Genomic DNA, 23,922 nt, shown 5'->3' with positions numbered 1-23,922 from the left:
TCATGATTTGGCACATAGAATTCTCTGTAACAATTAAGTTAGCTACAAGAAATCTATTGGTACACAAAAACCTTTTTTTTGCAATTAGATATTCCATAATGGAATACAACAAACCATGGCTTTTGTCATGGTGGATGTTGGGCCCTATTGTGCATTTTCTCTTATTCTTCCTAAATTTGTTAACTTACTCAAATTCTTTTATGTTTCATAAAGTTGTTTGCATCTAATGTTTGAGATGCTAGATTTGCCATGTGGTTACCTAAGTTATAGAAAATCTCATTATTTCTTTAGGGGAATACTAGCCTTCTTGAGTACAGGACATAATTGATAGATTGGGAGATTTTGAGGCCTATTATGTATGTAAGTTGGAGCATGAATCATGTATATGTAGGTACTTATATAGTTTAATATATATGGAAGATTGCTTCCTTGATTTACTTTTAATATTAGAGGTTTCTGTTGTATGAAGTGCATTCTCATGCTTGAGGGATATGAAATGTTGTCACTAATGAGTAGAAGGGAATCATAAAGGAGATCATAAGGATATGTGAGTATTGGAGTTCTTTTTAAGTGGTAATTGATGTGTATGTCTCCATGGTGGCTGCACCCAAATGAGATGATTGTTGGTGAATTAGATATCTTTTTGTCTTAAAGTGCCTTTTCCACCTTGTTATTTGTGGTTTTGTTACTTTGGCACTAGGGTAGGCGAACAAAGTTGTGGGAAAAGAAAGATGCAAGCGATTAAGAGATTTATCTCTAATACCAGGCAAGTAAGAACTTCCTAATTATACCATGCCCTTGATATGCATTGCGTATTTACGGATTAGAGAAAGGGCGTTAGGGGATTAGAGACAAAGCTAGATAATCGAGGCAACTAACCATGTCTAGCTTAAGAACCCCTAGCTATCATATAATGAATGAGAGTGCATTGTGCAAAAGAACAAGGACAAGGAGAGGCTAAACTGATGATCATACTCACAATGCACCTCGAGGGTGATGGCAGTAATCAATAGGTCATATTATTTTATAACAATATAGTTGTTGAAGAAGAACCTGTTGGGAGCAAAGGCATTTGTGTGTAGCTGCCTACATTTATTGTATACAAACCTACATACACTATAGGTGGTGGGTGCCCATCATTGTCATTTTATTCTTTATTCTTTTAGTGACAAATAGAATAAGAAAAAACAATCACACATTGTGACTATTGGAGTTCCCATGTACTCTCTCTCTCTCTCTCTCTCTCTCTCTCTCTCTCTCTCTCTCTCTGTACCACAGCTATTTCTTTTAAATGGTATCAGAACTTAGACTCGAGGAGCTTCACCAATCGCTTGCTTCAGCTCGTGAAGAAGCTTCAGCTCAAGGTTTCATGGTAGCCATTGTTTCTTCCTCGTGAGGTATGCATTGAGTATTTCCTTCTCTTTGCTTATTTCAACTTGCTCTGAGCTTGTCGGGGAGCTTTCCAAGGCTTAGCTAAGCCTTGTTGAGTGCTTATTGAGCTAAGAACCAACATTCTATCCATTTTGAGTAGATACAAAGCATATTACAGAAGTCGTGGATAACTATGGCAGCTTAACAATACTTTCATATTTTGGCCATAACTTTTGCATACGATATCGAATTGAGGTGTTCTATAGCTAGAAACAAAGAGCATGACAAGAGCTATAGGTTTGTGCACTCATAGAGTTGATTTTGTGCAATTTTCAATTCTTTGCTTTACATAAAACAGAATAGTTTTGGTTTGCAGAATAAGCATTTCATTGATTTATGCTCTATGAATGCTTATGGGGAATGTTTGCAATGCCAAGATGATGCATTGATGCTTCAAAAAGGATTTTGGGCTGATTGGAGCTTGATTAGCTTAGTCATTGAAGTGTTTTTTACTAAAATAACAGCTTCAATAGTAATTATACAACAATGAGCTTCATGCTTTGAATACCTAATAAGTCTACATGGTATTTTAGGTATGCTATATGTCTATGCTAATGTCTTGCATTGATGTATGAGCTTGAATATGGTTATGAGATGCTTTTGCACTTGGATTTGAGCTACATTTGATGTACTTGGGCTTTGATCAGCTTCTTTGAGCTTCCATGCTTACTCACTTACATGTACTGAAGCTTCATTGGATACTTATGCTCTCAAATGTATTTGTGATGTTGCACTTGGGCTTCCAGGATGCTTTCATGCATATGTCTTAAGCTTTGCTTGCTCACTTTGCATTTCGGATTTGCTTCCAGTGGGACTTACTTGGTAGAGCTTGGATCTTTGGAATAGTAGGACTCTTGATTTATGTATATGCTCTCATGTATTATATTAGAGGTAGTTACCTCCACTTCTAGACTGATTTGATTTCGTGTGCTTTGGACATTGGCACTTACCTCTATTAGCAATTTTTCAGTGATATATACATGCATATTGGTTATGCATTAATCACCATTGCTCTTTGCTAAGTCGATTGTGCATTTGACCAATCTTTCCAGTTGCTCTTGAGATCTTTTACATGCACGATGTATATACTTATGGGATGCATAGTTTACGAACACTTTGAGTTTGGGACAATCTATATTGGTGGTCTATGCTCAGTCACTAGTAGTTGTGTGCTTTGTATTCCATTGCTGCATGGATATCCCTAGCACAATGGGAGTTTTCTTTCTTGGCTACTTGCCCATAGTTGGATTGACATATACTTCTATCTTTATTTTAGCATTGTTGTAATTACAATTTTGAGGATTCTTTTGGAGAGTAAATACTCTATTATGGTATTCTATTAATTGGAGTTTGTGAACAACCATACCCTCTTTTGTTCCTGCCCTTTTGCTTATCTTTTTGGATCGGTTTTGGGGTTGTTTTATTGAATTTGTAGCATCCCACACTCTTCTCATTTGCAAACATTTTCCATCGCCATGGAATATTCATTAACAGATAGTGCTATTTTCAATATTGAAAAGCTTGATGACAATAACTTCCAATACTAGAAGACACAAATATGGCAAGTCTTGGTGCAGAAGAGGTAGGCTAAACCATTGAAGTTAGAGGGCACAAAGCTTGAGCTTTATGATATAGAGGATTGGACAGAACTTGATGAGTTTTGCAAAAATCTACTATCATCCTATCATTATCAAAACAAGTGTATCTTAATATCATTGACACTAAGGGTGGTACTTATACATTGTGGAAAAAGGTTTTTGCTCTTTATGACCAAAAAAATCTTGCATCTCAATTACAATGGTTAAAGAAGCTTATGGACATTCCAGGAAGTTTGAAAAGATAAATGTAATGCATGCAACCTAATTTTGATGATGAAAATAACTTAGTTGCCTCGATCTTGATGCTACTTAGTTAACCAATGCTTCATCTACTTATTCTTAGTGTTAGCTTCTTGATTTTGATGATGAAAATATCAACAATATAGGTTTTGTGAGGCTAGGAAATGACACTGCATTAGATATCATAGGCATTGGGGATGCTAGACTACAATTTGCTTTAGACAGCTCTTTTGTTTTGGATAATGTATGTCATGTATTGGCTCTTCTATGTTGGACAGTTGAATGATGTAGGATATCTTGTCTCTTTTGGTGATTCTACATGGAAGATTACTAGTGGTCCCCTTGTTTTTGCTTGAGGTGCCAAGGTTGGTAGCCTCTATCCTTTGTTTGTATATTGGTATGTTGACTATGTTGGCTGTGATCGTTTTACCACATGTATCCTAATGGCATCGTCGCCTTGGGCACATACCATTGAAAGGAATGAAAATACTTACTCATTTGCAATATCTTTCACTTCTTGATTACTCAAATTTTGATTCATGTGATCATTGTCTTTATGGCTAGTAGACATGTAACACTCATAAAAAGTCTAGCAATATGCACATGGGTGAGTCTCTAGCTCTTGTGGATTTTGATGTATGTGGTTCCGTGTTCTATCAATCATTAGGTGGCGTGAAGTACTTTTTCGCATTTATTTATGATTATTTGCATAATGTCTGGGCTTATCCTATTAAGCAAAATTTTGATGTTTTGGCTAAATTTCAACAATTTGTTGCTCTTGTTGAGAACCATTTTGGATATAGGCTGACATACCTCAAGTGTCTTACAATGGGGATGAATATGTCTCTAGCTCTTGTGGATTTTGATGTATGTGGTTCCATGTTCTGTCAATCATTAGGTGGCGCAAAGTACTTTGTCACAGTTTGATGTATGCCATGATAGCCACTTATCCTAACATAGCATTTGCAATAGGAGTTGTAACACATCCTATGGCTACACCTGGCATGCGACATTGAGACATCGTAAAGGGTATCGTGAGATACCTGAAAAGCATAACATATATGTGCATTTCCTATGGTAGCTACTAGGATACAAGAGTCGTGGGTTATACTGACTAAAATTATGTAGAACATGCAAACAGTAGAAAATCCATCTCTAGGTATGTCTTTACCTATGTTGGAGGTGCTACCTCTTAGATGTCTAGGGTGTAGAAATACACGGCCTTGTCTACTACCGAATTTGAGTATATTGCAACTACTGAGGCTAGTAAGGAGGCCCTATGCTTACGCCATCTGCTTGCAGATCTTGGTATGACAATGAATCCTACACTGCATTGAATTTTATGAGTACCATTCAATTAGCCTGTAATCCAGTCTTCCAAGTGAAAACAAAGCACATTGAGGTACATTATCACTCATCAAGGAGATGGTAGAGGACAAGTCCATTGAGCTTGGATGCAAATTTTGCATGTTTGCTCACCAAAAGTCTCCCATTGGAATGATATGCCTTGCTTAGGAGATTGATGAGTGTAGGATGAGATGGTGTATTTCCTCATGCTGTTGTACTCTATGTTCATGTTGTACTTTTCTCTTTGTTTTTCTTTTACTCCTCACTAAGGCACATTCACCTTTAAGTGGGAGGTTTTTAGAGATAAAAGTGCATGTGCCTAGCTACCTATATTTATTGTATGCAAACTAGCATACCTGTACACTACAAACGGCGAGTGCCCATCACTGTCACTTTATTCTTTATTCTTTTGGTAACAAATAGAATAAGGGAAGGAAGGTCACACATTGTGACTATTGGAGTTTCCACATACGATGTCTCTGTGTCTTGCTCTCTTTATCCATCCACCATAGTTTTCCCTTTCAAAACCTAGCTCTCTATCAATGCTATGGATGAAGATCTTTGAGCTAGTTATATAAGCATTAAGCACCTTTTCTTAAATAAGGCCAAAGTTGGGTGGGATGGGCCATTCAAGAATCTCTTGCTTAAGGGTTTGTAGGTTTGGGCCTAATTAATGAGTCTTAATTGTCAAAATCGATTGGTAAATATGCTAGTTGATCCTTATTTAACACGTTGTATGATGAAGTGATATTGTAGTGATACAATAGTTTGGTCAATGAACATTGATAGGAGTAGATAGAATGTCACCTCCTAGTTGTGGTCATGACTTGAAAATGTCAAGGATTCCAATTCATTTTCTTCAAATCTATTCAAGCTTTGTCTCCTAAAAGCTTTCCCTCCTTTTTTCATTAACAATCACTATATCAAGCCTTCAGTACAAAATGTTGGTTAACAAGTCTTGATTAAAAGAAATGATAAGCCTAAAGACTACATTTTCTCATTTCCTTTCTTAATGAATGCTTAGAGTGTGTGGTTTTTTGTCTTTAAGGTTTCACTCTACTTATTTATGATCTTCTTATTTATGTGCACCTTATCTATGATTTTTCATTTATGTATGGTTGTTTTTAGTTATGTGCATGTATTTAGTGCTTCTTCAATGAGGTTCCATTGATAGTCTTTAGGATTTTATTGAAGCTCTAAAGATTATATTGTTATGCATGTGACCACGTCTGTCAATATAGTTAGATTATTAAGGCAACTTGCAATATACAACTCTTCCATAAGAATCTTATCTATCCATAGATGGTTCAATAGCTCAATCTGTCAAGACAACTTGCAATACACAGCTCTTCCATAGGCAACTTGCAATATACAACTCTTCCATAAGAAACTTATCTATCCATAGATGGTTCAATAGCTCAATCTGTCAAGACAACTTGCAATACACAACTCTTCCATATGGATAACAGTATGAATAGCTTCAAACCAAAAATATTTTAGTACATTCTTTTAAGCCATTAATGCCTATGCAACTTTTGCAATATGCCTATTATTTCTTTCTACAACCCCATTTTGTTGTGGGATACACTTTTTGTAAGTAAACTATCTCTTTATCCCATGAGACCTTAAGAAGTCACTAAACTCATTAGAGAGGTACTCTCCCCCTCCACCTCAAGTATTTAAATTTCAAGCCTGTTTTTGTTTCAACATCAACACTGAGAGTTTTGGAGTGCTCAGATACATTACTTTTTTCCTTCATGAAATATACCCACAACTTTCTTGAATAATCATCAGAATTTTGAAAAACAAATCTTGTTTACCTTCTTATCATTGGTTAGAAACCTCTAGTCTATTAAGTTGCTTTTCAAATCTAGTAGCTTCCTTGATAGGTTCCTCAGGGTCATTCTTCTCAATTGTTATAACTATCTTTGTTTTCTCAACTTCTTGTTCAATGGTGTCAAAGGCATGAGTTTAGCCTTGTATATTGATTACTACTTTTGCAACATATTCTTCCTTAGTCTTACATTGAAAACTAGTGCTATCTTTAGCACCATATGGGAAAATACTATTTTGTCCATTGATTTTTCAACTAGTACCTACATAATTCCTTCCACCCTATAGGTTTGATTGATAATTTGAGGGATTATTTGTCTAATTTTTGGCAACTATAGTGTATAGTTGCCTTCGTACATCATTGTGCATGTAAGACGTTTTTAGGCATCTCTCTTATTTTCTATTGTAGTGTCGATCCCTTTTGGTTGCCCTCCTCCTTGATTGACGTTTTGTCAGCATGTAACTTCTTTGAGGCTCACACTTTGGTTATCTTGATCTCTAGTCAAGTTTCTATGTTTGTTTCTTCATATTAGAAAGGGGTGCGACTTGGCTTACTTGTTTTTATTCTTCCGTCCCACTTATTACAAGGTTGTTACCTATTCTTTGACTCCGTATTTTGGGTTGTCACAATTGATCTTATTGCTTGCTTTGGTTGCCTTTTTTACTAAAGGCAAGCAATAATAATCCTTACATTAGGTAAGGTCAATTGTATTCTTCTCGCCAAGTAATCGACATTGTAGCTTATTGGTAACTTGAAACATCTGTGAAGCAATACTTCTATTCAACATATTCACAATTAAGTAGCATATAAAATAACAAGTATACATTTTTAGTTTAAATAAACATCATTATTGCACCCCCCATACGTGTGCATTTTAGTCAGCATAGGTTTTGAGTAGTCCAAGTTGCATCTAAGCATAATAGATAAGCGTGTTATGATTTGTATCGTTATCTAGAGAGAGTCCAACATGCATTCTTTCTTTACAATCAATCTCACCCTCAAGTAAGCTAGCAACGTTATTGATTTGTCCTCCACGACAAGGTTTAGATCTTGCATGTCACGATTCCACAAGTTCTTGTATTGAGTTTAAAGCTAGTAAGGACGCACTTGATCCTTCTCACTTCTATGTTTCATGGTTCAACCTATCTTCCTTCTTTCCATGCCTTGAAGGCTTTCCAAATGGCTAGATAACCTTTAAGCATATTGTTAGAGGCAACACAACAACACATGGGCTAAGTTCGTTATTGTATTGGTTTCCACTTCCTTAAATTGTTTTGGTCCATGCTACCTATAATTATAAAGTTGCAATCTAGTTTGTATGTGTGCTCCTCATGCATTAGGGGGTGGTGATTGGGTCATGGAGAGGCTTCACTTTATCAAAATCTAAAAGACTTCTTGTGCTTTAGAGCCCACTATCACTACCCTCCATCTCAATAGCTTCTTCAAACTAGTTTTGTGCATCCTAGACCAAATGTTTCACTTTGTCTATGATCTCTAGTTGGTGACTAAGGTATGGATAGTCTCCTAACTTGGCTAGTTTTTCAAATGTTGACATGGGTGGTTTCGGCACACTCTTCTTTTTCACTTTTTCTTGGACTTCTTTCTTCCAATGACAAAGCCAATGATCATTGATAGCCTTACAAGGCTTACACCACCCTTTTTACTTTGGTCATGGTATTCAAAGGACTAGGGCTCAACTCTTTCATTACTCAACTCCAAATGAATTTAAGGTTGCAAATGACACTATGGCTTTACTTGTAGCAACTCTTCATTTGCAACACTGTAGTTACATGTGGGTGTTTCTACACTTTGGGCAACTCTATGCTATCTTGTTTTCTAATCTAGTCTCCTACTTCTCTAGACCTCATTTGGATACTTGACTTGGCCAAAATTCTAGTATGATCTCTTCTTGAGGTTATCTTGTGCCTTTCCATCTACCAACCTAGTATCATGACTAGCACGTGGGTCTTCTAAGGGCTCTCTCATATAGTTGGCAAGAATGTTGTTATATGGGTGCATCACATAGGGTGGTATTAGTCTTGGAATGCCTAAGACATTTATATCTATCCTCAACGTTGCTCATTTTTTGTCAAGTGATGCTAGCAAAGCTAATGGACCATGTCATCTTTGTGTGACTTCTCCATCAGTAGTTTAAGTGTTGTTGGCATAAGGATTGGGTTATCCTAGAGCTAGCCTATGTTTAGTTAACCAAGTAGATAATGCACTCTATGTGTTGGCATCAAACATTTTTTCACTATCAAAATTCATATTGGTTGACACCCACCCAATCATTAAATTACCAATTCATGATTCGGAGCTCATGATCAAAGGCTTTCGACAAATGGCAACCTAATGACCATAATTGCCACAATTGGTGTACTTTTAAGACTTTAAGTTCCTAAATTGTGGGCATTTAGCCTCATTAACTCTTGGTTTAGGTATAGCACTTCATGAGAAATTGTCAATTCCTCCTCTACTCCTTTCTTGCTATGAAGACTACCACAAGTAACAATGTGCAATTTGCCTTCATTTCTTTTCTTTCAATAGTTCATATATCCTTGTCATTTTCTCCATGGCCACATGACTTACAATACAATAAGCTAGTTGCTAGCCCAAACTTACAGCTTCAATCAAGGTGTCATCAAGGATCTACCTTAAATAAGATAGCAATATCTATGGCTGTTTGATTCCATCCAAATCCCCTCTTGCTTTTTGGTTTCTTGTTGGATTTGTGTCAATAAGGTTTTCAAAGTTGGCCTTGTGAAAGCTTCAAAACTGTTCTCAGGCATAAGCTTCACGCCGACTACATGTATCTATTCCTTGCTTCTCTTGGAAGGCAAAAAAACCCTTGGTCTCCTCAATAGATTGTCTATAATGAGGTCGATCAAATTGAAGTCCATTTCTACCCTTGGGGGATCTTAAGGACAATCTAATCTTTCATTTTCAGACTCATGCTTGACTAATTGACCATCTCGTCAAGAGATTTTCCTTGAGGGTAACTTGTACATAAGACTGAACAAGGTTTGCAAAAGTAGCTGTGTGTGCATTGGTGCAGTTCATATCAGGTAACCCGTAACTCACAACTAAGTAACTACAACAAAATTGCAAGTGCTTGCTTTGATTCAACTTCCGATTCTTTTCCCAAAACCCCAAACCTAAGTAGTCCAAGTGAAGAAACTACTTTTAAAGGTACATGTGGGGAGCCCAACCAAAATCCAATTTAAAAATCTACTTTTAACACAAGCTCCATATACCTATTGGACACCTCTTTAGCTCAATGGTTAGGCCAAGAATAATATCCTCCCCTATCTCCCATGGTCACACACATGATGCAACAGTGCTATTCCAACAGGAGTTGACAAAAGGATGTAGGCTGCAGCTAAACACTGTAATGAGTTGACACGAACAACTGTTCCAAGAAAAAACAAAAGGAATTAGATTATTCAGACGGAATTGTTTGGAAACTGGTGTGGAGCCTCTCAGGTCCTCAGTTTTATACTATCCAGCACATTTATGGAGTATTGCCATTGACAAGTATTCTATTCTGTTTAACAAAGAGCAACCTTGCAAGTGTTTCTCCTGAATATGAAAACTCTGGAGACAAGCCTACTGTATGCCCGCACCACCTAAACCTACAAAATTGCATATATAAATGGAAGGATTTCCTAGATTCCTTTGTGAGTTTTCTATCTTGCATGACTCTTTATCAGACCAGTTGACAGGCTCGGTCCTGTCTACTGCTGATTCTGATTCGTGATATTAAAACTTGTAATGACTCCAGTTGTTTTATCTTCTCTTATATCCTCTGTGAGGGGTTTTCCTTTGAGATGGTCTTGGTACCCGCTTTTCAGGTCTTGCAGCAGGCTCAGCAGGCTCTGTGACAGGCCCAGCCAGCTTTGCCATTGGTTCTACCCCTGACTTAGGCTCTTGTGCCAAGTGTGCTGTACTTGGTATTCCAAAATAGCTTTTAACAGCAGGTCTTTTCATAACTGCAATTTGAAGCACCAAATGTGTATGATGCAGCTGAAAGCAGTTGTTTTATCTCATAGCATCAAACAAAGCTCACATTTTCTAAGCATATGACAAATGAAACAGTCGACTTACCTACTGCTTGGAAGAACGACCAAATATTTGATGGTATCCAATAAAAGAAAATTGCCTGATAAAAGTCACAGAATTAGTAGCATGCAGACCTTTCCAGAACCAAAAATGCAGGTGCCTCTTATAGACCGAAAAAGATTTGTACCTTTTCAAAAGTAAGAGTGAGAGGAAATGTCAGAGCAGCAAATAGTCTGAAGAATGTCTTCATCTTCTTAGCCATAGGATTGCCTTCCAGACCTTCCATTGCATTAAACTGAATAAAGCATTTCCATGTCCCTATATTAACTAAAACAAGTAATGAAACAGGATACATGAAGAGAGCATTGATATATTAATGAGTAACAAACCTCCACATTTGCTAAAAGACTTAATGATGTCAGCAAAGGCAATATGTAAGTAGGATCAGCAGTACTGAGATCTGTGAACCATAGAAAGCCTCCATATTTGAAAGACTCCACCCTCTCTGCCATATTTTTCACCTGAATCAAAGACTTCAAAAAATATAAAAAAGCCCAATCTGGCAGGAAAATGGTAAGTGCTAGAATATAATCAGCTTTCACATTTAAGACTGTTTCAGACACATTTCAAACGACCATCCCAAAGTGGAGGTAGGCTGTAGCATATTTACAAACAGGGTAGTCAGGTATGATCTGTCCAATCCGTACAGTCCTGAGCCCACAGACTTAGTTCGGTATTGAATGTACCCAAAAAAAAGGTCTGATAAAATAAAATGTTTCATATGGTCACCACAAAATATATCAGAAATTAAGGGTTAATCTAGAAGAGGAAGAGGAAAACAAGGAGGAAGACTCAAGAGGAGTAGGAAGAGGGAAGAGAATGGCCCTTGAGAGCTTGAGTAGAGGATGAAGCTTGCTTTAGGGGCAGAAATAGATTTTAAAATGGCTAGAAATGGCTGCTGTTTGAAATAGTACTTTTTAAAACCAAAGAGGCCATGACCAATTTTTGCGACAAGTCCAGACCATACAGATCCCAGACAGATCAGACGGGATGGTCTCGTCTGCGGATGGAATGCAACCCTATGCACAAAAAGGTGGCACTACAGGCATTACTTGTGAAACTTTAAATCCAATGCTTACTGAAGCATAAATAAGGAAGAACCCCCTGAAATACAAGAGCCATTGTGGTGTAGTGTTCTGCATTGTCCCTTGTATGAAAATAAACAAGCTCCATCTCTTAATCAAGGATCTACTGTGGAACATTGAATGGTCATATTACATCCAGGGTGGGGTCATCAGTGATGAATTCAAGAATTTCTCATTGCCTTCCATTGCTGCAAGCATGTCATGCATGAGCAGGAATGAGGATATGAGTTTTTGGAATGAGATGAAATGGATTGATACCATGGTTCAACATCTTGTAGATGCCATGCAGCCATGTATGGTAGGGTGTACAAATTATGGATAAGATGATTGAGAGCTTAGAGGCTTAAAACCCCCCCCCCCAAAAAAAAGACGGGGAGGTTACTGATTCCTACTAGCACATGCCCTCACTCTCCCCCCCCCCCCCACACACACACTCACTCTCTCTCTCTCTCTCTCTCTCTGTGTCCGGGCAAAAAAAAAAAGCAAAATGAAGGTGGCATTTCTTTGATATTTCAAACAAGCTTACCGCAAAGAAGAAGCATATGAAAATGGGAGCCTGCAAAAGCCCACCAATGAAAGGGGAAAACGCACTCGTATTGTACCTACACACCAGGAAAAGGAAAAATGATGCCATTCAGTGAAACCAGATAATAACATTTCAAATACCAAAGCACATGAGCAAAATTCTGTCCACCTGCATGTACTTGCTGAATTTCAAGCCTAATATATTGACTCATTTCTAACATATAGTATCCGTTCCAAATTTGTTTCATTCCCTTAGTAATAGACTTTCTAAATAGTCAAATAAACTGGACAGGTAAATCAATTATATCAAATTGCAAAATGACAAATGATTGGTTGAATTTTTTGCCCTCCTGTTTTATGATGGAGCTTGCTTGAATCTCTGCAGCCTGCTATTGTTTGTCAGATGCATTTGGACGTCCATCTACATTTTGTTCCCAAAATGTTGCTGAGAGGGGATGTTGAGATATTATGTCCAGCTCCAGTTGCAAACTAACACAAACCTAGAGTTGCATCCATGCTTCAGAAGGACAGCATTGTACACTTCCTATATCCCCACATTATAAGTGATTTTCTTCTATTGAGTTTTGTGTCCATCTTGTTTATTTAGTAAAAGGGAGAGCATGTTGTTTTATTTTTCTTACAGTAAGTTTATTTCCATACATTAAAGCGGTTGGTATTGGAAATTTTCAGTGGGCACAAAGTTAACGTCGTCCAACCAAGTGAAAGGTCATGCTTGCATGTGAGAGACCGTTCACATTAGAACAACCAAGAGAAATGCAGTATGTGTAACAACAATCTTTATCTTCTAATAGCTGTCAGCTCCTCCAACTTTCCACCTACCATATACAGCCAGGCGCCCTATTTTGAGATCTGCTGTGTTTCCAGCCAGACTGCTAACTTGAGCATCCAGACCTACTCCACAACCTGCCAGCACTTGCATAATGCAGATTTCTGCTGCCCCTGGTTGCTGGTCATCATCGTCTTCTTGGCTGACTGCTTCCTATCTCCAACACTTAACAGACTGTTTCAAGCTGCTGCCCTGTCTTCCAGCCACATGGACAGCTGCATTTGCGAATCTGATCAGTCACCCAGCTGTTGTGATATTTCTGGAGGTCACAGTCTGCTAGACACACTGTTAGCAAATCAGTTGGTCCATGAGTGAGCCTAGTGTGTTTCAGACTTCAGTGAGCTGCACATTTCTTTTTTAAAGGCACCAGTTATTTTACCCAGTTTTTGTGGTCACCTAGCATTTTTGGTTGGCCAACTCCTATTTTGGGCTCCTTTGATGCTGGCCAACCTGATCTAGATCTTTGGCCTACTTATTGGCCAGGCTCCTTCCTCTAAATCTGCATGTTTTATACATTGTTTGCAGCATGCAGCAGTGTGGGACTAGCTTTCGCCTTGAATGTCATCATTGGCATCAAAAGAGTGATGGTTTGTGATAGCAAGTCACTTGTGAGTCATGCAAGCCTTGAATAATGATAAAGAAATACCAAGAGGCACCAACCTTTGGAGTCTATCGTGTGTCGTCTATTGTGCAAGTGTTCTAACTCTCCTCGGTAGTGAGTCTTTTGTTTAGATACTACTTTATTTCATGTGTGCAAGTTATTTTATGATCAATGTCCTCGTTTGACTGAAACTTCGCCTCACAGGCAGGAAATGACTTTGCATGACACTCGATTGCTAACAAGGGAACAAGATTAATGCAAGTGATAAGGAATTATTGTCCTTACAAACAACCGCACAATGCACAATGCAGGACCTATGGAAGATCATGCTGATATAGGACAACAGCACATAAATGCAATTGCAACTAAAGAAGTCCAATAGAGCACAAATATGGACCATTGCTTGCTGCTCAAGAAGAGGTAACTATTATATTTGGACATCCAAATGGGTGCTGGCAGAACTATAGGTCATGATCACATCCCAAGGATAAGCATCCCCTATTGAGCTAAAAGATGCAACACATGCTGATTAGCCTCTTAAACAGCCCCAAAACATGCTTCTTTAATGAAAAACGCAAAAAAGGTATGCGCTTCAATAGAGCTAATTTGGGAAGGTCCATCCACATCTATAAATAGACGAGCTGCCCCCATTCAATCCTCATTCCTTCTGTGCAAGTTTCTCACCCTCATGTACAGATTTCGGCCATTAGTCTCGACACATGGCAATCCAACCTTCGTAACTGTTGCCATCACTCTATCTACCCCTCCAATTGGCTAGCAACTTCTTCCATGTTGCCGCTTGCTGTCTGGTGACCATCCACTGCTGTGTTCGGACCTCCACTACTATCGCCAGCTGTCCGACACTATTACTACTTGTGTTTGCACTCCAACTGCCCAGGCAATGGTGTTCCTCATCAAGCGGTTGTGCTCCAGTCCTGCATTTATAACTTCTAGCTGCGACTTTTCATCATCACCCCCCCCCCCCCCCCTACTATTTGCATTTGTAGCTTTTGTCTGCCACTTGCCTCCTCCAACATCTTCTTTGCTGTCACCAAGTTCCCAAAGCCTAATTCATTTACAATTTTAATTCACTTCAGAGTTGTTCTCTTTCTCTCTCTCCTTCTATTTGTGTTTGTTTCTATATTTGAGTTTTAAGTTTTGCTTTTAGGGTTTGTGTTTTGCATATCTATGTCTGTATCATTGTGTTTCTGTCGTGGTCGTACACTATGTTTCTTCAATGCAAATCCTAGCAGCTACTCCACTATTTTCTTCACATGGTATCAAAACCCGTGCCCTTGTAAAAAGTATCCTGCAGATATTGTGGAGTGCTAGGTTTTGTGTAAGGCACACGAACAACTCGTAGCCACATCACAACAATGTCTCAGTCATCTTCTTCTCGAGACCCCATGATGTCTTATCATGCTTCACAATCACTTAGGCCCTAAGGTGGCATTATGAACTCCACGAGGAAGACGACAACCCACCTTCACCTTCATCTTTTTTGGTTTCTCTTGTTCCAGATTTCAATCTCATGTCAAAGGGGGAGTTTCAAGAGTACTTGCACGTCACATATAGTCGAACTTACACCCCTCCTACCAGCTTTGCTACTCCATTCGTACCAATTTGTGAGATTGGCCACCTCTCCGATCATGGAGAACATACAACATTTGGGACGGCCAGCAACTCCTATTTATCATCTCAGCCAAGTATCATAAAACCCCTTTGGGTCATATGAATCAAAACCCTCTCCTGTTTCTTCCTTTGGTATGCATGATCCGAATGATTTTTAGTATGTTAACTTCAATAGAGGAGGCTCTCAAAGCAGACATCCTTCATTAGGTATATCTGCATCTTCCGTTTCATTTGAGTATGTAAGCCACTCTTCTCAAATCCCTCCCATCCCACCCTCTTCTAGCCCCCACCTCGATTTCCTCTCTTCTTAATTCCAAAACCTTGAATTACACTCCACATCCGCATCCTCCCACTAGGACTTGGAACCTTTGTTTCTGGTCCTAGCACACTCCCATTCTCTGTTCCATATTCACACTTTTCTACAACTCCACTATGAAGATATGCTAGGATTTGCACCGAGGAAACACAACAGGCACAACCAAGACTAAAACACAAAGATTGTCATGAGGACATGAATTTTTGAAATCTCACTTAACATGTGGATTAATTTTTAATCACATGGTTAAGTAAATGTTGCACGTGAGGTGTAATTGGGGTTAGAGTAAATTTACGAGCCTGAAACCTGAGGAAATCACGGGATGTCAAAGGCAAAAATTGTTATAAGTTATGACCGCACAGGTGCTTGGTGATATCTGGTGCCAATTGTTGGCCTAGGTCATCATTTGGTCATAAGTGTTAGTTGGTGACACTAGAGAAGTGACGTTTAATGGTACCTAACGTCAATTTTATGGACAAAGATGGTATAGAGATACTCGGCAATAGAAGTTGCCTAGCCAATTTAATTATTGGTCAATCTAATAATTTTTTAGGACACCAAAATATGTATTAGATTAATTTTTAGTATTTAAGTACTGAAAATTAATATTTAATTATGGATAATGTTGGAAAAACCATTTGGAAAGGATACCACTTGTCAAAAATGCCTCTCTAGCCTCTAAAGGTGGCATATCGGCTGAAATTACCTCCACATTCGTGGATACACAATGCCTTTCACATCAGTTTGTTGAGGCCTTTTCATGGTGATGTGCCAAAGAATATATCTGCTGAAATTCAGTCTGAGGTTGAGGAGCTGGATGAGATTTTGGTACATAAGCAGATTTTGGCACATAAGAAAAGAAAGCTCAAATGTAAAGTTTCTGAAGGAAAGAGAGTGCACAATGGAGTGCGAGTTGAGGCGCGAGCAACAGAGCTGAGAGTTAGAGAGAGTGAATGCAAAGATAGGTGTACCAGATTGTGATAGTACACAAAGAATAAAAAGAATGTATTCATATGTTAGGATACAATAAGAGTGTGTTCACACCCATATGACTATATACACAAAGATGAAGGGACTTTACACCCAACAACCTTCCACTTAAAGGTAGGAAGTGGTACCTTTAAGGTAACCAACTCCCACTAAACGAATGCAATGCTCATGCTGAGCCTTTACAAGACACTTAGTGAGAACATCTGCAGGGTTATTTTGGGTTTTGACCTTAGTCAGTGTGACAAGACCATCATCCAAGACCTGTCGAATAAAGTGGTACCGAACATCTGTGTTTAGTACGTGCATGAAACATGGCATTCTTAGCCAAACAAACTGCACTCTGGCTATCACAACCAAGCACTGGAGTACATGAAGAAAGACCAAAATCCTTGACTAGACGGCCAAGCCAAATAGCTTCCTTAGAAGCTTCTGTGGCTGAAATATATTCAGCTTCTATAGTACTCGGTGCCACAATTTTCTACAATTTTGAACACCAAGAGATAGCCCCACCAGCCAAAGTAAAAACATACCCATTGGTAGATTTCCTAGTGTCAAGATTTCCTGCCATGTCCAAATCACAAAATCGCTACAACTCGAGTGTACCCTTTCCATAGCATATACACTTCTCTTGTGTACCTTTCAAGTATCTGAAGATACATTTCACTACTTTCCAATGTGGCTTGCCAAGGTTAGATATAAATCTACTAACAACTCCCACTGCATGAGCAATGTCAGGGCAAGTTGCAACTGTCACCAGGTGGTGATACTTTTTACAGTTACTTTTCTTATTTACTTATATAAATATTTTATTTTTCTTTTCTTTTGTTGTTGTTGCTTCTTACCCCCAGAGTTCTCTTGGAATAAGCCATGATCTTTGCATGGCTAAAAGAGGCAACCATTGGGACAAATTGGACTAATGGTTTGTCTCAGTCTTAAGACCGGTTCCATATTGAATGGGCATTGAAGAATAGAATGCCAGTGGTTTGGGACTGTGTAATTAGCCACTGGAGATAGTACAGGACAATGAGCTTGGCCAAGACAGAAGATGCCCATGTGAGAATGCTCACGGAATAAAAGTCATTGTAACTTAGCCACATTACACTTTTTGATATGGTCACAATGATAAAAGTTGCTCAGAACAACTTGAGGAATGCAGGGGTCACCATTCCTAAAATTTAGGAAGTTACTATTTTTGGACCCCAGAATTTGTTTGCGTCATTATCTTCGTTTTTGCACGAGGTCAAATTTTGCACCGATCATGGAGAATTTTAGACTAGAAGGTTTAAACGGGAAAATTGTTACATGCATGCCATGTGGCACAAATTCCCAAATGAGAGAGAGAGAGAGAGAGCATTTAAAAAAACGTAATAGGCATAAGGGGCAGGGGGAGAATGAAATTTTGAGGGGCTGAGGGCAGATTGCTGCAAGAAAATCAGCCATGGAGAGCACTTCTACGTCTCTGACTCAAGTACAGAGGTAGGGCTTGCTCCCTCTGATCAACTCTCTCTCTATTCTCAAAGGAAATACTTCGTATGATGGGCTGATTCCATCAAGGTACAATTCTATGTTTTCTCTAAAATTCTGCACATGAATCATTGAGTATTGGTCACAGAAAATGCAAGACATACTGGACAGTAAGAACAGTGAATTCAGAGATCTGCAGACTGTCATTCTGCAAACGAATCATTGAGTTTTGGTCACATGCTGAACAGTAAGAACAGTGAATTCTGCATATGCTGGATAGTAAAAACAGTGAATTCAAGACATGCTAGACAATAAGAACAGTGAATTCAGAGATCTGCAGACTGCAATTTTGCACAAGAATCATTGAGTTTTGGTCACAGAAAATGCTTTCCTAAAAGGGATGTTGATCTGGACATGTTGTACTGTTTTTATGCAGCTGGGATTTACTCAAAAGAGATGAAAACCAACTATTCACATGTTATATATTTTGGAGCATTATCATTTTTGTAATTTTCCATCTTTTAATTAATAAAGAAATACCGAGAGGGGCACCGGTCTTCGGGGCCAATCTGGTGTTGAGCGAGGGAGTGAGGTCTCTGCTTATGTGTGTGTGTGTAAAGACCAGGTGTTAATTGAAGGAACTATCGCTTTATGTGAGTCATAGGTCAGTTTCAGCAACCATGGCATACATCAAAGATCCACAAGCTAATGCATAAGGTATGTCCTTCATAGCACTAGCAGTTGCATTATCCTTTGGGCAATCAGCTTTACGAAGCTTTGTATGTGGCGGTAAAGGCACACCAAGAGGCTTAGCATCAGCCATATTAAACCTATTAAGTACTTTGCTAATGTACTTATCCTGTGAGAGAAACAATAAGTGTTGCCCTCTATCTCTTTTAATGCGCATGTCTAAAATGTATTCAGCTACCCCCAAATCTTTCATTGAGAAGGCTGAACTCAACTGCCTTTTAAGAGCATTCAAAATACTCTTATGCTTTCCTATAATCAACATGTCATCCACATATAAGGCCAACACAATAAGGCTTCCATCATCAGCCTTTTTAGTGTATAAGCAGTGATCTGCATGACTACATTTAAATCCATGGTTGAGCATGAAGATATCAAACTTTTTGTACCACTGTCTAGGGGCTTTTTTCAGCCCATATAAGCTGCATTTCAGCTTATAAACCAAATGCTCTTTGTCCGAGATTTCAAAACCTTCGGGTTATTTCATGTATAGCTCTTTATCCAAGTCACCATGAAGAAAAGCAATCTTCACATCCATCTAATCCAACTCTAAATCCAAGGATGCAATGAGAGCAAACAAAACACAGAGCGTAGTCATCTTCACCACTGGTGAAAAGACCTATTGGAAGTCTATGCCTTCCTTCTGTGTATAGCCCTTAGCAACCAACCGTGCCTTGTACTTGGGCTTTCCATCAATCTATTTCACCTTGTAAACCCATTTGTTAGGGATAGCTTTTCTATCCTTGGGCAAAGGTACAAGCTCCCATGTGTTATTTGCATACGTAGACTTTATCTCTTCTTGCATAGCAAGCTCTCACTTTCTCTTGTTTTCACATGACTGTGCCTCTCTAAATGTTAGCGGCTCACCCTCATCAGTCAACAAAATGCAGTCCAAAGATGGCTGAAACCTCTATGGCTGTCTTCTGACACGTGTAGACCTTACCCAATGATCTGTATTGTTAGGCAATGGACCTACATCCTCAGGTATGTGCACACTATTACCTGGTGGCTGGTTTTCAGCATTTCCTTGCTGCTGTAACCTGTTTCAACATGTTCTTCTTGCCGTCATATTCCATCCTATGCATCTATTTGCTGTCCATTATCTTCTAGCTATAGCACAATGGGTTGTTGCTCATTTTCAGTATCAAAAGGAACAGAATCTTCAAATGGCTGCTGAATGGCTGGCTGTTCATGCTGAAATTTGACCTTCTTTTTGTCAAGGTCACCATGTGTAGCATTTTTCAGTAATTTTGCCTCATTAAATACTACGTCTCAGCTGTGTACTATCTTCCTTTCCTAAGGAAGCGAAACTCTATAACCCATCTCTCCCTCATCTCCATATCCCATGAAGATGCCCTTGATGGATTTCATGTCTAGTTTGGTCCTTTGATCTACAGGTACATGCACAAAGGCATCACAACCAAAGACACGCAAATGGTCATATGAAGCAGGTTTGCCAGAACAAACCTCTTCAAGAATGCCATTTTCCAATGCACGATTGGGAGAGCAATTGCATATATGGACTGCAATTTTAAGAGCCTCGCCCCAAAACTGCTGCGGGAGATTAGCTGTGGACAGCATGCATCAAACTCTCTCACAAAGTGTGCAATTATATCTTTTAGCCATGCCATTTGATGCAGGATTATAAGGGGTTGTCAACTCCCTCTTAATGCCATGCATCTCACAAAACTTGTTGAATTCATTTAAGACATACTCACCCCCATTATCTGTTCTTATGGCTTTCAACTTAAGCCCTTTCTGTGTGGTAACAAACAAAAGCATGAAACTTTTGAAAAGCATCCAACACTTCCTTTTTGCTCTTAAGTACATACACCCATGATTTTCTATTGAAATTATCAATGAAAAAAACAAAATACTATACACCCCCATACAAATTAATAGGCATAGTGCACACATCAGAGTGTACTAAGTCAAGAGCATTAGACTTCTTAACGACACCACAGTAATAAGGAGACTTCACATGTTTTCCATATAAGCAATCATTACAAAATTCGAGACCACAGCCTTTTACATTAAATCTTCCTAAAGAGAAGAGAACCTAAAGGCCTTTCTAGCTCATATGACCAAGTCTTTTGTGCCAAAGCTCCATCTATAAATGGACTTCAGCCACAACCAAGAACTTGCTAAGTAATGCTTTACAATGCAAGTAATATAAAGCCCCCCTTTTGCTGCCTTTAACAATCAACATAGAGCCCTTATGGACCTTCCAAGATCCACCACCAAAGGTAGTAAAATACCCTTTAGCATCAAGCTGCCCAACTGATAGTAGACTTTTCTTTATGCCAGGTACAAATCTGACATCCTGCAAAATCAGCTCTTGGTCATTTTCAAGGGCCAAATGAATGGCAACACCCTCTATCTCACATGCATAGTTATTACCCAAGTAAACCTTGCCTAGGCAACCTGCAGTGTATTCAGAAAATGACTCCAAAGAGGGGGTAACATGAAAAGAGGCACCGCTGTCCACTATCCATGATTGTGACAGCCCATCATGAGCTGAAAGTAAGGCATCAATTACCTCCTTTTTGGTGATATGCATATCACCTATTGTTGCCATAATATCTGTATCATTACATGAGGCTACAACAAGTATCTCTTCAATGTTAGGAAGCTCTTCAATGACCACACTAGATGCAACATTTGCCTTTGCAACTTCTTTTAAGGAAGAGCTGTCATCATCTTTCTTATCATCCTTCTTTTTCTTACCCTACTGTATCTTCTTTCTTGCTCTTTCTTAAAGTACCAGCAATCGGGCTTTTTATATCCTTTACACCCACACTGATAGCATGTAACATCCTATTGTTTGCCCTTGCTTTTGCTTCTGCTTTTGCCTTTACTGGCTGCGTACCCCTCTTTTCAGACCTGTCTCTTACATGGTAAGCTGAGCCACTTCTTTCACCTCTAGACTTTCTTTTGATTTCTTCATTAAGGATTGAACCTCTAACACCATCAAAAGTCAAAGCGGGGTTATTACTAAGTGACACAACCAAAGATTCCCAGCTATCAAGCAAAGTCATCAATAAGAAAATAGCTTTCAATTTATCATCGAAAGCCGCAAAACCAGAGTCCTGCAACTGACTCAAAACCTCTGTGTGAAGGCACTCAAATGCCCAATCCACATCTGTCATAGCTGCAAGCTTAGTCTAGCCCAATCCACATCTGTCATAGCTGCAAGCTTAGTCTCCAAGAGAGCATCTTCACAGTCCTTGAGAAACAAAATGCCTTGCATCCTATCCTTCCACAAGTCAAAGCTAGCGCCATCAAACCTCTTGATTTCAAAAAGGGATTTAGTGTCATTGCCGCTAGAAGCATTTGCAGCCAATTTTCAATAACACCAAAAATTCAATGCTGCAATTTATGACAGCCAAAATGAGCTGAATATTCAGCTGATTTCAGCCCAAATTTTCAGCAAATAATAGCAAGATTCGGTCTAAGTACATGTACAGTAGTAGAACGAATGACTTTCAGCAGTATGACTACAATTTCAGAATACATTAAATGCATACATCATTGCTAGGTAACTCCCACTTAAGCAATATCACCCAAAAAAATACACCTGCGACAATCCCAGCTCTGCAAATGATCACTAAGACTATTGCAACATGAATAATCAGCAATACATCAACTCAATGGGAGCTGCCCAACATGTGTACTGCATACATATGTGCTTGTATCAACTTCTGATACACAAAACACCAAGAAATCTCTGCAATTTCTCCAAAATCGCACAAGCGTGGGATTAAAAAATGCTTAAATCACTCTGCTTATGACAACAAGATTGCTTCAGCAATATTTCCAAAGTGCATTTCACGCATCAACTTTGCCAAAATCCACAGATTTCAGCAAAAGCCCCAAAATTTCACTATCAAATCTGCCCCAATTGCATTAATGCATGTTCCTGAGAGCATAGACCCGGCAAATTTAGCAAATTTTCACAAAATTTTGCAAAAGCCCCAAAATTTACAGGTCCAAGTGTGCACAAATGTCAGTCAACCTAACTCAGCTGAACAAAATTTCACCAATACAACAAAAGCCTCAAATTTTATGGATCCAATGTTGAGAAATTTTACTCAAATGAGCAAAGTTTCACTAAATTTGGCGAAATCCCCAATTTAAACGCGCACAATGTCTGCAATTTCTGATGCAGATGCCTCAATTATGCATGAACAACGCTAAATCTAAAAAGCCCCAAATTTATGGGCATAAATCTGCACAAACCTGAGCTCTATGCCTCCAGCACGTGAACCCTTGTTAAGAGAAAGGGGGTAACTTTGAAATTAAATAAATTTTTTATTTCTTTTTAGTAAAAAGAAACCGACGAAAAGAGGGGTCTGTTGACCATGCCCCGATGGCTGTCATTGCCTAGTCATTATCGTGCCTAGTCCCGGCCATCACGCAACGGAGTCACCTGCCAACGCCTGGCCATCGCCTAGTCCAAGTCGTGACGCTGGACAAGAACTCTAGTCATCTGCCCCGTGCCACCTGTTACAAGCAACCGCCCATCGATTTATCCACTGCCACCCCTGCCGTCACTCTGGACCTACCGCCTGGTTCCCCGACTGTCGCCTGGACTGTTCACCGCCCGGATTGTTCGTCACCACGCAACAAGTCGCCTGCACACGCTACAGTATCACCTACGACTTGACTGTCGCCTATAAGGCTGCCAACTACTCGTCTCCTTTTGGTGGTCTCGAGAAGCGCACAAAGCCTTAAGCTCTGATACCAATTTGAAGGGGAGAGAGTGTGCAATGGAGTAAGAGATTAAGGAGCGAGCAGCAAAGCTAAGAGTTAGAGAGAGTGAACGTAGAGATAGGCGAATTACATTGTGATGGTACACAAAGAATAAAAGAATGTATTTATATGTTAGGGTACAATAAGGGTGTGTTCACACCCGTATGACTATATACACGGAGACCAAGGGACCTTACACCCAACAGTTTCTAGGAGATACTTGGTGAAATTTCATAATTATTCACCAATGGATGGAAGAGGATCACTTGGCAAACCATCCTCAGTTGTTGCAGCTTTGTATCAGCTTATGATCAATTTGGCATAAACTTTGCCTCAATTTTGAGACAAAAATTTTGATCAGTTTCAGCTCAATTTTTTATTAGCTTGAGAACCG

General features: G+C 39.1%; 1 protein-coding gene across 1 annotated transcript in view; it reads right to left on the bottom strand.

Annotated features, from left to right (window-relative positions):
• Positions 1 to 9,866: 9,866 nt before the first annotated feature.
• LOC148034467 (mitochondrial inner membrane protein OXA1-like) overlaps positions 9,867 to 23,922 on the bottom strand; it is a 29,053-nt gene continuing 14,997 nt past the window's right edge. The window contains exons 5-9 of the mRNA XM_087679411.1: positions 12,181 to 12,256; positions 10,899 to 11,030; positions 10,697 to 10,804; positions 10,555 to 10,609; positions 9,867 to 10,439 (exon numbers count right to left, since the gene is read on the bottom strand). Coding sequence (XP_087535537.1) covers positions 10,237 to 10,439; positions 10,555 to 10,609; positions 10,697 to 10,804; positions 10,899 to 11,030; positions 12,181 to 12,256 — 574 coding nt within the window. The 3' untranslated portion in view covers positions 9,867 to 10,236. The remainder of the gene's footprint in view (positions 10,440 to 10,554; positions 10,610 to 10,696; positions 10,805 to 10,898; positions 11,031 to 12,180; positions 12,257 to 23,922) is intronic.

Source organism: Lygodium microphyllum, chromosome 6, assembly GCF_053477565.2.
Source record: "Lygodium microphyllum isolate KBCC chromosome 6, Lygodium_microphyllum_v1.1.10, whole genome shotgun sequence".
Taxonomy (NCBI): domain Eukaryota; kingdom Viridiplantae; phylum Streptophyta; class Polypodiopsida; order Schizaeales; family Lygodiaceae; genus Lygodium; species Lygodium microphyllum.
The sequence above is the reverse complement of the archived record's forward strand: the minus strand, read 5'-3'. Positions and strand labels throughout refer to the sequence as shown.